Raw genomic sequence first — 17,604 nt, forward strand, 5'->3', positions numbered from 1 at the left:
GGGGTGTAAAATAATTTGCATATCAAAGAATGCTGTCACACAGCAGAGTTATAAAAACTTCATGCGCAGATCAGGACCGCTGTACACTTTCTCTGAGGTGAAATTACTGTCATCTGTTTTTTCAGGCATTATCACAAAAAGGATCATGCATTTGTGTTCTAATATATGACAGGGAATATCCTGGAGCACGCACACAGTTTACATTTGTGAATACCTGTTAGGACCATTGCTGTTAATGGACATATGTAAATGAAACATAGTTTGCTGAAAACACATAAAAATGAAAAAAAAAAACCCACTCTTTTTTTCATCCACTGCTCCGCAAAAGTATTAATATTACTGTAGAAGTAGAGCATAAACATATCAAAGTAATACTTTTACGTTTACATGATTTATTTGTGCTAGACAATAGGAATGATGTCAGTAATGTTGCTACAAAATGCAGCCTGTTTTCACTAAAGTTGTTTTAATTGTGAAAAGAATATTTTAGATTTTTACCAGTATGACTGGGTGTAATATGTATGAGTAGGAGTAGTATCAGTAGTAGTAGTAGTAGCAGTAGTAGTGTTTTCCTTCTGTACATATTGATTAGAGTACTTTGAGTTTGGAAAGCTCAAACAGGTGTTAAGTTATTCAAGATCTGAGTTTTTGAAGTAGACAAAATTAGCTCTTCTGTAGCATCTTTCAGAGTAGTTGTGAGCTTTCCTCCCCACAGAATTCCTGATTCTCCAAATGGAAAACAATGTGACAACAGCAAGTAAGCTGTTACATCTGTCTTTCATGTAAACATAAAGAAAAAATCCCTTTAAAAAGAGAAACTCTGCTTAAAAACATTTTGTTTAGAGTGAGAATTATGCAATGAATTGACTTTTTAGCACTTAGCAAAAGACAAGGATGGAAAGTCCCAGCACCACAGCAACTTCTGCAGAACTGCTTTGTATTTTAGCTAACTATAATCCTGGTTATTAGACTGTAGATTTTTAATAGGAAATAAACTTTGTGCGAAAGCCTGTACCATTAAGAAGTATGTACTGAATATAGTCTCGCAGTATGTCAATCCTCCATAAAGATAACAGTGTTCAGTTTAGCTGAAACTGTTGTGAAAGTTGTTCATTTGGCTTTATGATCTTTCTGGAAGCTTTGCTTTGTTTTGCTGTCGACCAATATATTGTGTAAAAATGACCTGATTGCCTGATTCTTTTATAATCTCTAATAATGTTCAGTTTCACACTTCACATATTCTTTTCACACCTATGAATATGAAACTGAGACCTGCATAAAGCATGTGTGGTTGCCGGATGTCTGTTTTTGGTGTGTTTATAGCAGCTGTACAATGTCAGCCAGAGGAAGCTGAGGTATTGCAGGAGGTAAAATACTGTATACAAGTTGCTTGACTGTCAGATGACAATACTAATAACAGTTTAAAACAGGGAGGAAGTGCATTTGGCTTATAATATCTTTGAGTTTTGTCATTGTTATTTATTGTTATTTAATTAATTTCAACAAAGTTCAACAAATCCCTGTTGCTCAATAGTTTTTGTAGTACCATCTGAGAGTAATTGGAGAAGGACACTACTTGGTGAAGTGGCCTTCAAATATTTTCTTGTACAGTGGATAATTTAATTATTATTACTGTATCTGTACAGCACAGTAACCCTGACAGTACTAACATACACTAGCTCTTGATTAATGAAGCATTTAGACATTTTGATCACTTTAATGACAAATCTCATTTGTCATTGTGTTTGGTGTTAACACAATGACACTAAAACATACATCACAAAACCTCTTAAAAGTAGTTACACAAGTTATTTATTTTATTTATTTATTTATTTATTTTTTTTATAGTTTTCTGATTTTATTTTTGGACATTAATATTGCTGCCTAAATTTTCCTGCACATGAAGTAAAAATCCATTGTAGTTTACGTGTTATTGAACAAGATGTCTTATTTTTGGAGTCTTCTCTTATTTTGTAAGTTAAGGTTCAAAAGAAAACTACAGAAGTACCAGTAGTACATGAGAAGTACCAATTCCATTGCTTCTCTTGTTTTAATGCAAATGCATTGAAATTTGCAAACAGTAACTGAATATGCTTATTGCAGTTCACATAGCTATGAAACAGGTTGCTCCCTTAACCTAACAATAACCAAAATAAAGAAATAAAAAATAAAAGACGTGTAATGCCAGAAACCTAGAATTCAAATCAAACGTGGGTTTTAAATCTTGATCAAAAGTTAATCTTAACAAGTTCCAAGACTTTAACAATTCTGTGTTATTAATAGAAATCCCAGTCCCAACATGGCTGAATGTTTGTGAATGTTTCAGCTAATAAACCAGGAAAGGGGATTAAATTCTTTAAATAAATAAACTTTTACTACAACGCTGCCTTGGCTTGCGTTTTAGCAGATGTTTCACCTGGTTTGTCATTCGATTTGTAAAATTTAATTTCCTGTTAAACACATCCAACCAGTCCAAGAAACAGTTTGTAGAAGGAAAGACTGCATAAAGGTGCAACATGTCCAGTAAATAAATGGATTAAAACCAGTTCATTGACTCATGCTGTTTACTTTTATGTTATACCTTTTGATTTAATTGTACTGTTTTAAACAACTATTTAGCTAAACAAAGATTAACCATGCTGTAATGGTAACAGGAAAGAAATTAAGGATATTTCTAAATTCGTATAGACACAATTTTCCTTGCACAGGTTTAACTAGAAGATGAGTAATCTGTTAACGTTATTGGCTTGTCTTACCTCACCAATGACACGTGGTACAGGCACCAAATAAGCTTTTAACGCATGCTTTTTCCACAAGAGTGGGCAGAAAGATGAAACTACAGCTAATGAGTGGCTGTGCTTAGCATTGCTGAAACAGTGGAAAAGCGGCAAGCAGCTAACCTGACTCTAGGTCTAAGTAAACAAATAAACCCAATAGCACCTCTAAATGTCTGTTAGTGTCTGTTTGTTTTTGTACAAAAGTGTAAAAATGAAAGTTCTACTTAATAGGAGTTTTCTGTAGTACCAGTCAAAGCGAACTCACCTCTAACTGTAGCTTTACTTCTATTGAAAGTGTTAACATTACTTCCGTCTACCTACCAAAATGTCAGATTATTCTTTCAATAATCAAGATACATTAAACCAGGGGTGTCAAACTCCAGTCCTCGAAGGCCGGTATCCAGCAGGTTTTTGTTGTTTCCCTCTACCAACACACCTGATTCTAATCAAATGGATCCAGCACCTTCTTCTCAACCTATTTATTAATTTCGTTCAGGTGTGTTGGATCATGGAGACAACAAAAATCTGCAGGATACCGGCCGTCGAGGACTGGAGTGTGAACCTCGTGCATTAAACCAAAGCACAGAACGTTATGGACCCAATCAGGTTAACACCGCTGTTTTACACCAATGCTTGAAATTGAAGCTTTCAGGCTGAATTTTCACAATAAAAAGCATATTACAAGTTGACGTGGCTTACTTTAGATTGCACATGTAAGATATTTGTGATACAGTAATGTGTCCACATTTCCAGAGGTGGCAATTCCTGGTCCAGAAAGTAAAAGTCCTGTCCAGCAGCTGTTCCGACCAGTCACCAAACGAGCTGAATTTAATGAGCAGAGTTTATTTGCCAGGTAAACGAGCCTGTTACTGAAAATGTTCTAAATGTACAGGTAGATCCAAAAACATGGCAGGACTTTTACTTTCTGGACCAGGAATTGCCACCTCTGCTCTGATATTAGTTACCCAGAGCCACAGGTGTTGACCTTAGTTTGCTTTATATACCTGGATTGATTGGTTGACAAGTATTTTGGAAGATTTCATACAATATTCATCAAAACAGATATGTTGATTGTCTTGCCACAAACACCTGCAACTCTCTGTCAAAATAATTCTTTGTTCTTCTTAAATCCTTGGCTTTAAGTTTGTGCTCAGGAGGACTGAAAATCAGGAAATACCCCATTCCTAAACTACCTATGTAGGTTCTTTAGTTGGGCCCTGCCATGGCCAGAATCACTGGCACGATGAGGGCAGCTTGAGGCAACCTTAGGCTGGGAGAAGCGCTGGGGCTGCACAAGTCAAACAGACTTCCCTGGAAGCGGATCTTCCTGGAGTCTTGCCTCAGAGTCTCCCAGATGGAGCTGACTTCCTCTTGACAGTCAGACAACGCTGTCAGGGCACATGTGTGGAAAGCTTCCCAGTGGCTGTGGGCAAACAAAGGAATGTTGGATTACGGTGGTGATGATCACTATAGTCAATATTCACCCCAAAAACAGCACAGGCTGGCGTAGACTGATCTGTTTGCCAATAATCTATCACTCCAAAGGCTGTGCTGGCTTTCTGCACCACAAGTCAGACTGAGCTTTAATTACCATGGCAACTGCATCAGAGACTGAAACAATGTCTCACATGATAATGCAAGTGGGCAATTTGCAACAGAAGGTTTAAGTGTAAATCTTTGTCTTCAATACAGTGTGTGGGGATTGTTGAGTGTGTGTAGACACAATGACAAAAAAAAAAAAAAAACGTCCCTGGAATTTCATTACTGCTGCAGCAGAGTCATAAATTATTTAGTACAATGGCTCAGCGTCTCAGCATCATTCATTTCTCTTGTCTCCCTCTGAGATTATAGCATCTGCTCTATTCTCTCCAGTATTTTCTTATTAGATACAGTTCTGTCTGTATTACTGCACTCAGCTGAACATGATTAAATTTTTACTGCGAACATCTAGGATGCTCAGATGAATTATGGTTCATGCCCTCTCTTATTTTACTGTCACCTGCACACGGCGGCCACTCCCCTCTCACTGGTCACGTTCTCCTGATAGTTATCCATGCTTTCTCCCAGCTCCAGGACACATTCAGAGAAGTCTTTGTAAACGTTCTCACACTTCACATCTGCAGGGTCTCCTGGCACGGTAAGGGACAGGAGAACTGCAACGCACAAACAGCAGACAGCTTTCTTACGGCAACAAACTTGCCATATTTGGCCATTTCTGAGCTACAAACAGACAATCTTAAAATATCAAACACAGCAATTATATGTAACCAAAACGTCAACATGGGAGTTAATGAATGTCTTTGCTGTATTAGGAGATTTTCACTAAGTTTTTTCACGATGTATCAGAACAAAACCTATCAAATTATTAGATTTCATAGACAAAAAGGATTCGTACACATAAAGCCTTTGACATTTTGCCATTTGAACACCATTTAAGACATATATTTTAAACTGTTGTAAAACAGTTGCTAATTATATAAACCTTGCAGAAGTTTATAATGAATTGTTTTGACACATCAAGTGTTATGATGGTATCCTAACACCGTTCAAACCTGCAAAATGCAAAACGTACATATGAAGCTTTAAATAGCACTAAAAGTGGCATTGAAGTTAAAAATAAATTAATCAGGCTTAGATTATTGTTATTACTAGATGTCTAATTTCTCCAAGCTTCCTCACTCAGACTGTAGAAAGACAGGAATGACGTTGGCTATAGTACAGCCAGTTTGGCCAACAGATCTCATATTTCCACCAGGCTCTCCTGATGGACAGAAATAAAGATTACAGCCACCGCGTCGGCAGTAAAATGCAGAGAATAAGAAGAAAAAAAATAAATGCAACGTGACAGTTTTCCGAAACATTAAAGGAGCTTGAGCTATTTTACCAAAGGTAAACGCAAGTATCCCTCCGATCTTCGTCGACATGAATAATCCCATATCATCCCATTTCCAGCCAGGCGGAGGGCGCGAGCTGCTGCCGAGGAAGTGGAGGATGAGCAGAAATCTGGTGGCTGAATCCCACCGAGCTGCTTGGCTGCCCGTCTCTCACACCAGTCGGGCTTTATTGGTAATTAAGCTGCCATGAACGCTTGTTAGGTGTGTAGCTTCTGCACAGTCCTCCCCTGCTCCGGCCGACTGCTGACGTTACCTGCCCCCCTGCGCGCGCTGAGCTCATCTTCCCCGCTCAGCACCGGACAGCGCTCACCCCCCCCCCCCCCACCGAGCAGGCTGCACGTCGCGACGCAGCTTCATCCCACCCCCCCAAGATCAGGGAGGACCCCCAGAGCCCCCACCCCGTCATTAAACAGCCGCTTAAAGGCACTTCATGCCCTTTTCTCTCATGTTATTTGATCATAGCAGGTCTGCAAGTCCATTTGGTTTTACATAAACCATTTATTATAATAATAATAATAATAATAATAATAATAATAATAATAATAATAATAATAATAATAATAATAATAATAATAATAACTTGTTCTTTAACATCAAAATGTAAATATTTGTTGCTTTTAATAGTTTGGTCAATCTTGTATTTCACAACCTGAAAGTCTAGTGAATAAGAAACTTAAATGTAGCACATAATAAAAATTATTTTACTTGGAAATGAAACTCTACATGATTTGGCTCTATTGTATTGAAAGACCCATGTTTTCCCTGCAGATCACTTTCAGACTGCAGGTTTGCATGAGGTTCCTAAATGTTTCTAAACGTGGAGCCTTCATTTATCAGCTGCATCTCTTGTGGACTCAGCTGCCAGTTTGGATCCAGTAAGGGTTGAGGTCAGGTTTAAAACTTCCTTTCTGATAAAGCTTGTACTTAAATGGGCTGGTTAGTTGAGCTTTAGCTATCCCTTTAGTTATGTTGCTATGGATATACACCAGTCAAAGGTTTGAGCTAACTTTCTCATTAGACTTTATGGAGTCAGCAGGTGGGCTGCTGTGTATGACGGTTTCTATTCCTCTCTGTTGGCTCTTTATTCATAATGTATAAATAAATGAAGTTATTGTTGTCATTAACTTGTACATATTTTTCTTTCTCATTAGATCTGAACCCAGCCAGCATGGCAAAGCATGGCCCACACAGGCTAAATCTGGGCTGCAGATAAGGGTCCCATGTGGGTTTGTCTGCAGTTTTTATACGTTGGACTCACCTGTTTTTTGCCCATATTCATTTTAAGCTATAGTTGTGACTGGGTTTCAGCTGGGACCCGGTTTGGTGAGCTGCAGAGGACACATGTGGGCCCCATATCCCACCAGCATGTCCATGTGGGGCCTGTCACAGTTGGATTTGGGCTATGTGGGTACTGAGTGGGCACTGGTTTTAACTGGGCAAATTTTGCAGGTTTTTCCTTGTGATTTCAGTTAAATGGTCCCATATGGGCTGCCTGCATGAGCCCTATTAGGAATGTAGGCGGGCTAAGTGGGCATGGGGAATCCATGTGGGCTGACTAAATGGGCTCCAGCTGAAACCATTCAGTACCACCTTGAACACTATATGGGCAAACCCAAACTCACACGGGATCTTACAGTCCACATTTAACCCACAAAGGCCCAGCGGGGTCATGCTGGCTGGGTTGGGGCATAGTTACGGTTCTTACCGCAACCAGTTGAGGTAGATGAGTGCCCTTCCTCCACCTGGGTTTTTTTTTTTATTCCTGTGCACTGCCACCTGCTGCCCCACATATGCTCAGGATAGAGACTGAATTAAAAAGATTTGATTTAATCAACTGGAGTCCGTAGTCAAGCAATTATTTAGTAGTTTTTTGTTTGTTTTCATGACTTTATATGAACTCAGTTATTCTAAATTCTGCTGTGGATCAAATCATTAATTTATTTCAATTGAATTATAACTGGACTGTTTGTAAAAGTGCTTTGAGATGAGTTTAGTGTGAATTGGCACCATAAAACTAAAGCTGAACTTAAAAGAATACTGGTGTAAATGATTCTTTATTTTCATGTTCACACCTAAAATATTTATGTAATAAAAATGTGGATACACTTTCACATTACATTTAATGGAAAAGTATATCCACACTATTGACTGTGAGGTTGTGTCTAACATTTAAGCGCCTTTTTAATCCAAATATTATTCGAGGAAAGAATCAAGTTAAATACACATGCATGTGTGCTGTTTTAGTGCATGTAGAACACCAACAGCACTGTCATTTCCAACATGTCTGATGCTTCACGATTGCCTGCTTTTAAAATATTATTTCAGTCAGTTTTTCGCTACTTATAAACTCGCCATTAAGGGGATAAAAACAGAACCATAAATACAGAGAAGGTTCGCAAAAATGCATAAAAATGACACTTTTCATCCTTTTATTGTGTCTCAAAAATTGTAGTTATCACAAATAACTGCGAACAACCTGAGAGACTTTAAGACCCTGGAAAAGGGGAAATAATAAAAAGGTAAAGATGTAAGAAATCTGCAGAAAAGCTGAGAAAACTTTGTTTTAATACTTATTGTACAACCACCTGCCATTGCCCCTTTCAAACAAACTCCTTAAAAAACAAAGTTTTCAGACCTTTGACGTGGTTAAAAGCAGACAATGTTCTTTTAATAAACATCACATTGTTGTCTGCAGGGCACCACAAACACATTTGATTACAGAGAGGAGAGAAATAAACCTCCATAAATGAAATATTTATGGTTTAAAGTCACAGAATCCATTTTATCCTGATAATTCAGGTAAAAAAACCGTGCAAATAAAACGGCATCAGACTCACTGAGACTTCACAGCATTCATGTAGATGAACTCAGCCCTCTAAGAGAGCAGCCTGTCCCACATCTTCCTAATTTAATTACTTGTTGGTGCTTTTTTTAAATCCCTTTTATATGCTGTTAAGCCCTGTTAGTGTTTAAATGGTTTTGCCCCAATGAGAGCAGCAGAGTCCAGGATGCCCAACAGACTGAGTGCAGCCATCTTTAACTCCTCGTTCGGGCTGAAAACTTCCAAAAGTGAAGATCAGGATGTTGCAATGAGAAGATTCGAAAGTCTGATGGACAGTAAGAAAAGTGATGGCGGCAGGCCGATGTTTACTGGTCGACGCCAGCTGCCCTTTTGGCTCGTTTCCTTGGAGACGTTTTAGGAGAAGCCTTACCTGGAGGGAAAAGGAGGGAGAAATCAGATACTAAAGTCTGGAGAATAAGGTGAAAAAGAAAAGAGCACTTCCTCAAACAAGCACAGAGGATGTAATGTTGAGACTAACAGTTGAAAATGATGCGGGATGTTGTTACTAGAGACAGATGGAGATAAAAAATGAGCATACTCATGGCATTGAGAGTCTCCTGAGGGATCCAGCTGATGTCAACATCATTAATTCCAGTGGTGCCCTTCTCTATTTTCATGGAAATCCTCTTCCTCTGCAAAATGCACAGAAAAAACAAAGAAAAAAACATGAAATTTGATCCATTTTTCCCCATTTAAAATGAAGGATAGAAAACACATCCCTTCCTATTGCCTGTTGTTGTTGAGTATTTCTTTCCATCAGAGCTGGTTTAAAAAAAAAGTGTTTACAAGATAAGATGCCCCTTTTCTTATTCAGATACAAGGTTCATTTGCTTAGCAAGATGCTCTCTACTTGACATAGACTGATGGAAGACACACACCGTCCTCGACTCCAGAACCTGGTACATCCCAAAGACCATCAGGGCCACCAGTCCAACCAGGAACACGTACATGAACATCCTGTGAAAAAAAACACATTTGTCTTATTGAATTACAAGAAGAAAGAACCCACTAAACATGTGACTACTCCTCATCAGCATCTTAGTGAACAAACGTTCAGAGTTTCATCATGAAAGGTAATCTAACAGAACCATCCAGTGTCTCCAGATTTTAGGAAGAACATTTCCTTTTGTCTGATTTGTCCAGTTTGCACCAGCAGCACAATACAGACAGCTAATTTCCCAGTGCCAATTTCACACCTCCCTCTAAAAATGGTTTTACATTTGCTGCAGAAGCCAGAAGAAGTGTGGCCTCAGAGAGAGCTGGATAATAGATACAAGGCTGACTAAATAATCTTAATGATTGAGAATTCATCCAGAAGTCGACTGAAAAATCAGTTCAACACGTCCAACTACAGCTTACTTCACATATGTTGTCTTAACACTGGTTTTTAAGCCTTTCTTCCGTCGCTGCAGTATGCAGAGGAGCAGCCGCTTTAAGCTGAATTTACATATTTGTCAGAAAGCCTTACGTTTCTCCGTCCAGTCCCTCTTCCCGCTCAGTGATCGTGACAGTCTGGTTATAAATGGCAGTCTGGAACACGGTGCCCTGACGAAAGAAAGGTTAAGAAAAACACACAAATATGAAAATACGAGTCAACTTCACAAGATTATTAATGTCACAGATGCTTTAGATGGCACAGTGTGTAACTAATGTGGCTTTTTATATTAGCTTTATACGTTTTAACTGTGAATCGCCACGGCAGAGACGTCTAATTTGTTAGTCTCCTGTTGGAAAGTGCCGTTGTAAAAGTTTTCAGCTGCTGTTACTCTTTAGAGAAGTCACACCAGCTGGCGACTGTGCACTTCTTTCAGCTTCTTTCTTTGTGTTTCATTATTCATTTCAGCTGATTTGTCAAGAAGCTATCAGCAGTAGCGTGGTATTAAATACACGGAGCGCATGCTTGTAACTTATTGGTGTTAATAACGAAACAGAATTATGTGTCGCTCTGTGCCTCCAACTTGTGCAAGATGTTGACATTTTCAAATATATGACGCTCCGCGGCTCCGGAAGTGGTTATAACACGCCAAAGATCACTACTCGGTTGCTTGCATTCAATTAGCAAATGACTAAATGGGTTTAATTCTCACACACTGGGGCTTAAACAATGCCTCTGTAAAGGCAGTCAACAAAAACAAGACAGTTGCAGAAATATTTAATTATTATTACCTTTTTTTTTTTTTTTTTTTAAAGAAAAATGTCATGTTTATACTCCCGGAAGATTATTTAACCATATCTTGAATGTTTTATTCTGTTTTATCCAGTGTTTGCTTTAGCTATTATTTAAATCTATTTCTAATGACACTCAGATTAATTTCACTTTATAGATATAGGTACATATAGGTACTTCACTTTATAAAAACTTTCTATCTCTGTTCCTAATTTCTACTGTTGTAGGTAATGATGATTTCCTAAAAAATAGTAAATTTTGTTCACAGATTTAATTTTTTTCTCCAAATAATGAATTTGAAATAAAGTAAAATCAATTCAAACAGGCAGCAGATAAAAGAAATGAAAGCTACAGAGAACTGTCAGAAGGAAAATAACAGTGAAAAGTGGGAAATCTATGAACAGAAAAGTTAATCTTGCATCTTCTTTAATTGCGTTAACATCTCCATAAATATTCTTATTTCCTCTGGGGAGACCCTCCGTGACCCTGAGCATTCCTGGACCCCGATCCAGGAAGCATCGCCAAAATTATAACCAGACAACCTCTCAAGATGCTTCACTCACTGCTTTATGAAATATGAAGTTAAACAATATTCTAATTGCTTAAAACAACAATCAAAGCTCAGCTGACAGTAAAGTACCCGTGCAGCCTCCGAGGTAGTTTAAAGTGAACAAATGATGGAGATGTAAAAAAAAAAAAAAAACAACAAAAAAAACCAGAGCTGTTGATGCTAATTTGTTGAGGATTACTTCTACTTTAAATCATGCTTCTCACCTCAGAAATAACAGAAAACTGCAGAGGACACATGTTACTCAGATAACGCAGATTAAATATCGGTGTTGTATGACTTATTATACTGCATTTTTGCCTACATATTGACTGTAAAACATGCTGAACCTGGAATGATTAAAACCTCCATTTTACCTCAGTGTCATGGTAGCTGAGCAGGATAACAAGACCGAAGGGACGGCCGGCCATCGGTTGTGCAGGGATGAAAGAGTACTCGAAGGAGGCCTGAGCCTGAGGCTGGACTACGGTATTCAGGGGCAAAGCTGTGAACTATACGAACATAGACATTTAAACAAGTCAAGATACAAAAAGGAACATTTCAATTGTAATCATGCTTTCAAATGAAGACACTGCAAAAAACTAAAGAAAAATATAAAAAGGCCTCTGGTCCACTAATATCAAATAAAAGGTTTAAATTTATGAAATTTCATTAAAACAAAGTAAATGAAACAGAGCACATATTAGATAATGACACATTTAGAATAGTCAAGTTTATTTCAGTAGAAAAAAAAAGCTCTGAAGGCGTCATGTTGGTCATTTCAGGCGACACTCACATTCTGGATGAAGAACTGGAAGTCTTGGGGGTAACGGAAGGAGGCCTCCAGTGACTGAACTGTGAAAGCCTGACTGCCCTTATTGGTGAAACCCACCAAGAACCTCACAATCTCATTGGCAGGAAACTCTAGATGTGTTTCAAATACAAATGAATCACACAATCATAAGTTGAAATAAATATAGGAAGCACAAACAAAGCCACATGTTTGATAAATCGCATAAAAAAAACCCCAAAAAAACTACTTGTGCTTTAGTTCACAAAATAATACATTTCTGCCTTTTAAATTTACAATGAACCCTAAAATTAAATATTAATAATAATAATAATAAAAACCTATTGACCAACCTTCTCCTGTTGTGAAAATTATGGTAGTGTCGGCATCTGGGTGAGCAGTAATTTGTTTATCAGCAGCTTCATCCGAGTCATCTTCATCTCCTTCCTGATGAAAACAAAGAGATAAAAGATAAGATAAGATAAAGAATAACACCTCATCTACAACAACGTCCAATTACAGTGCATTTCCAAGTTGTAAATCATCTATAATATATGACAGGGTGGTACATAGATATGATGGAAGCATGGCAATATGTCTGTATGTGCCATCATCACCCATAATCAAAGATGCTACACACACACACACACACACCGCGTTTTGCATCTGATCTTCAACAAGAACCTCTTCTTCATCTTCGTCCTCATCTATTGCAGCATCATCTTCATCAATAATGTCCTCGCCCGAGTCTGTGTCAGCATAGACATGCCCTAAAGAGTCAGAAAACAGAGCAATGAGAATGAATGAGTGGAAAAGGTTTGATTGTCAGGTTGGAAAATCCTTCAAGACTGGATCAAAATGCAGGAATTTAGTTGCTATTGCATGATATAACATCCAAAATCATGTGGTGTAGAAATGATATATTATGGAACTGTAATTGATAATTTATTGATAATTTATTGAAAGGAAAACCCCTTGATTACAACAATGTGATTCTCATTTTCAGCTTTTTATTCATGTAATTAAAATATTATATCATAGTGGCTTCTGCTAATAGATGCTGTTTGCTTGACAACATCTGTCAGTGTTGTCAGGTTTAGTGAAAAAAATAATTGTATGGAAAGAGTTCAGATCAAAGTTGTAGACATCTGTTCACAGCCATATTTTTACGGGGGATGCTAAAGATGAGTTTGCATGCCAGCTTCCACAAATAATGCATAGAATGAGCCTGTAGAAAGCACATCTGAACAGACCTTTACTAAATAATCTTAAAAAGCATGCTTGAGAAATATCACATAAATATATCAACACGTATATTAACAAATCAATGACCATATGTAATTTAAATATGACATTTCAAATGTATTTAGTTAATTAAAATGACTGTTTTAATCTGTTTTTGGCACAAAAATAAGTGTTCCTGATCCATACAACACCCAGCAAAGGAATCAAAACCCTAATTTGAATGTGGGTCAGTGGGAAGAAAAATAAAACAGAAGTTCCCATCTTATCAACGGTGACGTGTCCCAGCAGGAGGGAGCTGCTGGCAGTAGTTTCAGCTTCTTGGATTTAAAACATCTGGATGAAATCACCTCTGCAGCTCCAAAAGCAACACAAAACTTTAAACGGAATTATCATTTTATAAGCAAATACTAAAGAATCAGCAGCTGTTCAGCAAAGATATACTCCATTCAACCCAAGGAGAAACAAGCAACAACATCTGTTCGGTTCCGTAAAAGTATTTCTGACCATTAGTTGTAAACCGAGTTGAAGAAACGGTGAATAAAGTTGTCTGACAGGACTGTGGGAGTGTGCCACGTCAATATGGAATAACTCTATAATGAAGAGACGAAAGAACCTTTTCTGCTTCAAAGTTAACAAAAGGGGGGAAAGAAGCCTCTTACCAACAGTTATTAGGCCACAAGGGAAAGCCAGGAGAAAAAGGAGCAATAATTTTGACCCAAAATTGAACATTTTTGCAGACTTGAGGTCTGACGCTAGTAACACATCAGCGTTTAGCAGAAGAGAGAGCGAGTCGGAGAGGGGGCGGAGCTAAGATACGTTGGCCACGCCTCTGGGAGGTCCGTGCTGCATTCACTAGTAACTGGGGATTTTGAGAAATGATAAGGTATGATTTAATCACTCATTCAAACCCGCACCTGTTTATGACTTTATTAAATTTTTTGTGTCCAAAGTTCACATTTATTATTGCAAATTCTTCCCTGTGCTGTTTATCTGTTTATATTAAACTTTTCAGATCCGTGCTCCATAAGAAAACCATGGACTGTATGATGAAAACCGGTACTGACCACTTCTGTTAGCACCACGTAGGTGTGTGTACTACTACTACTACTACTACTAACCTTTTTTCTTTAATTGCTATCTGCTGACACATGTTTCACTGTTATCCTTTTCTTTGTTGATTTTTATCACAGGCAGGTAATTTAGCTTTTTTTTTTTTAATGTTATGTATTTATGTTTTATATATAAAACATAAAGCTTTTGATAGATGACTTTTATGTTATAATTGGGGGAAGTTGTGCTAAAATATCACTCTTCATCAGGTACACAAAGGTGCAAAAAGAGGTCTGACATAATAAGCATTTTCTTAGATAAATTTAAGGAAAAAAAACCCCACCATAGTGTCTTTCACATCTTTAATCTCATGGGTGCCTATAGAATCAGCATTATGATGATTAACCACCTCATACAGTCACACACTTTTGCTCTGTGACGTACCCACACTACCTTTAAAAAATTAATTGTCTATTTAAAGGCATTTACTTCAGTCTGAATTTGGCAAACATGGCTAAGATGAAAGATTCTGTATTGTTTTTAAAAACATGTATACCATGAGGGAACAAAGAAGACAAACGCAAACAAAACAATCATTTTTTTGAAAATGGTAAAAAACACACAACGAATAAAATGGAAAGTTATGCGTAAAAGTATTGTGATGTAAACAGTGTATTGTACTGCTAAGTGGTAGAGTGAGATATTTGCATATAATGATAATACAGTTTATTGCACATAATATTACAACACATAGCAGCCTTAGTATTACTGCCAATGAGTCTGAACATAAAGAGAACACCATCTAGACTGTTGTTCAGTTGTGACTTAAGTTTAACTGTCTTCAGGGTTGCGAACCTGGTGGTTCTGGCTCTGGTGATGTGTAGCATCCTGCCTGATAGGAGGTAGATAAACAGGCTGTTTGCAGGATGTGTGGGGTCCCTCATGATGCAGGAGGTTCTCTTCCTCCTCCCGCTGCTGTAAATGTCGCTCACTGTGGGCAGGCTGCTGCTGTTCACCACTCTCAGCAAGCAGCTGAGCAGTTGCTGTACCACACGGTGATACAGGAAGTGAGGAATTTTTCCACAGCACCCTGGTGGAAAGCTGTCAGGACCGACAAGTTCAGTCCTGACCTCTTTAGGCTCAGAAGAAGGAAGAAGCATTCTTGAGCAATTAATTTCACTCAAATTTCCTTCACAGCAAAGTAATCTGAGCTGTTCAATGATATCAGAAACATTCGGTTTGGACCTTCCATGAGAAGCCTGCCTTAAGCTTTGAAAACCTCTAATGTATCCGATAGATTATAGTTTCCAACATGTAAAAAGGAATAAAATGGTATATTTTTTTATGTAATCTGTATTGTGTTTGCTGTTTTATGACAATACAGATTAAAACTCAAGGGGATTTAGTCTCAAACTGACGAAAGCCTGGAAAGTTGAGAGCTTCACGTGAGTATAAGATGTTAAACGGTGGATGTCTGAAAGCTTCCTTCATCTAAACTCCTTTTAATGTCCTTTCAATGAGGACATTAAATGTAATATTTGACTGAACTAAACTAAACTAAACTAAACTTAAAAAAAAAAAAGATTTCAGAAAATAAAGAAATTTTGTAATCTGCTGGACTTCTAATGTTTCACATCAAGCCTGCTGCAAAGAAACTGCACGGTGTTGAATAACAATCTGAACTTTGAGGATCATACAACGAAACATGCAGTGTCATGTTTACCATTTTAACCTTTTCTACACTGTTTGCTTTCCAAAACTTAAACGATTCTTCCCAGACATTAGTACTTCAAATATGTTGAATGTAAGTTACAACAAGACAACACAAACCTAATTCCTGTTGGCATTTTTTTTTATTACAAAAGTTGTTTCCAAGTGCATTTTGTTAGGTGTAACAAGTTCATCTTCCCGGAGAGCTGTGTCTCAGTCCCCATCATGGATATAAGGTCACGATAAGTGTTGGAGGTGAGGACCCAAATGCAGAGACGGGAGCCAGAGATGCAGAGATGTTTATTCCGAAGTAAACCAAAACACTGAAGGCGGGAAAATACAGGAGTCATGACAAAAAACACCTGAACTTACTAACATGGCTAACAAAGGACTAAACACAATGATCCAGCAACTGAGAACACAAGCTAAGGCAGTGTTTTTCAACCACTAGTGTGCCTTTAGAGATTGTCAGGTGTGCCGTGGGACATCATCAAATGTTACGTTACCTGTCTAAAAAAGAGCTGTGTGCTCATCCAAACAGACACAGGATTGCAGACGTCATAAAAGGCCGTTTCCTTGTGTTTACTTGATTCTTATTCGAGACATTTTGACAAGAATTACTTCATGTTGCTAAAACAGGCTACAGAGTTTAATTTTTCAACATTTTTGCTTGGTGGTGTGCCCTGTAATCTTTTCAATGAAAATAATGTACCTTTGCTCAAAAGAGGTTGAAAAACACTGAGCTAAGGGTTATAAATACACAGAGAAGGTAACTAGACCTAGTTGAAATGAATCAGAAAATCAAACTAGGTTAACTAATAAACAGGAACCTAGACATGAGAGAACTAAACATGGAAAACTAAAAACCAAAACAGGAAACCAGTACTAAAGAAAAACACGAAATATCAGATCATGACATATAAATCCTGCATCTGAGTGTGATGACTGACAATTGACCCTTCACCAAGCCCCGCCTCCCATGGTTACTGTTGCTACGCCTGGCAAGCTTTCTACTCCAAAAAATAGCCAGCAAATTGGTGTTTTTAGTGATAATTGCAAGACGGTGTGTTTACACAGTTTGTAGTTTATGAATTTCTTTGGAAAGCCAAATGCACTTTTGGACACACTGTTACTTCAAAAATGTAATCGAGTAGTCGTGAGAGAAGCACTAGACATTTAGCAAAGAACTTTTTTTTTCTTAACCATCAATTTCAGATATGTAGATTTTTGAATTTAGTGTCATTTTTGCAATAGTCCAAAACACTCCACATAATAGTTAAATGTTGACAGTAAAATGTATAAATTAAAGAGTAAGTTAAGGGGTAATAATAATAGATCTAAATGATCACAACGCAGCAAAGGACATGGAGTAAACCCAGACACAAGTTGAGCCCAACTTTAGGCCTTTTTGCCCAGTTTCACCGTCTGTTTACATTCCAGAGAAGGTGGAGGACTACTGTTTCTCCTACAACATGTTGCACTATGATGCTGACCAATGCGTTATTGATATGCTAACAACAAGAGTAAAGCTTTTTATACTTCCAATCCATTACATATCTGACTTTTATAACTGATTTTATTT

The 17,604-nt window shown here is 37.7% G+C and overlaps 2 protein-coding genes across 2 annotated transcripts; both read right to left on the reverse strand.

The window, feature by feature from the left end:
* Positions 1–3,983: 3,983 nt before the first annotated feature.
* LOC306757171 (neuritin-like) lies at positions 3,984–5,713 on the reverse strand (the record flags this gene model as incomplete). Its single annotated transcript, XM_079242135.1, has 3 exons — positions 3,984–4,200; positions 4,777–4,930; positions 5,662–5,713. 3 exons carry the CDS (start codon positions 5,711–5,713, stop codon positions 3,984–3,986), a joined length of 423 nt encoding a protein of 140 aa, XP_079098261.1.
* Positions 5,714–8,094: 2,381 nt separating this feature from the next.
* LOC306757439 (translocon-associated protein subunit alpha-like) lies at positions 8,095–14,052 on the reverse strand. Its single transcript, XM_079242488.1, has 9 exons — positions 13,922–14,052; positions 12,672–12,787; positions 12,371–12,464; positions 12,024–12,151; positions 11,605–11,739; positions 9,982–10,058; positions 9,392–9,470; positions 9,052–9,145; positions 8,095–8,883 (listed from the first exon to the last, which is right to left on the reverse strand). Exons 1-9 carry the CDS (start codon positions 13,989–13,991, stop codon positions 8,819–8,821), a joined length of 858 nt encoding a protein of 285 aa, XP_079098614.1. The 5' UTR covers positions 13,992–14,052; the 3' UTR covers positions 8,095–8,818.
* Positions 14,053–17,604: the final 3,552 nt, after the last annotated feature.

This window comes from Telmatherina bonti (assembly GCF_933228915.1).
Source record: "Telmatherina bonti genome assembly, chromosome: 6".
In the NCBI taxonomy this organism is placed as follows: domain Eukaryota; kingdom Metazoa; phylum Chordata; class Actinopteri; order Atheriniformes; family Telmatherinidae; genus Telmatherina; species Telmatherina bonti.

Bases quoted from the DNA above. Each gene is read 5' to 3' on its own strand.
- LOC306757439 (XM_079242488.1), bottom strand. From the start codon at position 13,991: ATGTTCAATTTTGGGTCAAAATTATTGCTCCTTTTTCTCCTGGCTTTC. The intron at 9,146-9,391 runs GTGTGTGTCTTC...TGCATTTTGCAG, and splicing joins AGGTTCTGGAGTCGAGGACG to AGGAAGAGGATTTCCATGAA. The intron at 8,884-9,051 runs GTATGCTCATTT...TTTTCCCTCCAG, and splicing joins GGAGACTCTCAATGCCATGA to GTAAGGCTTCTCCTAAAACG.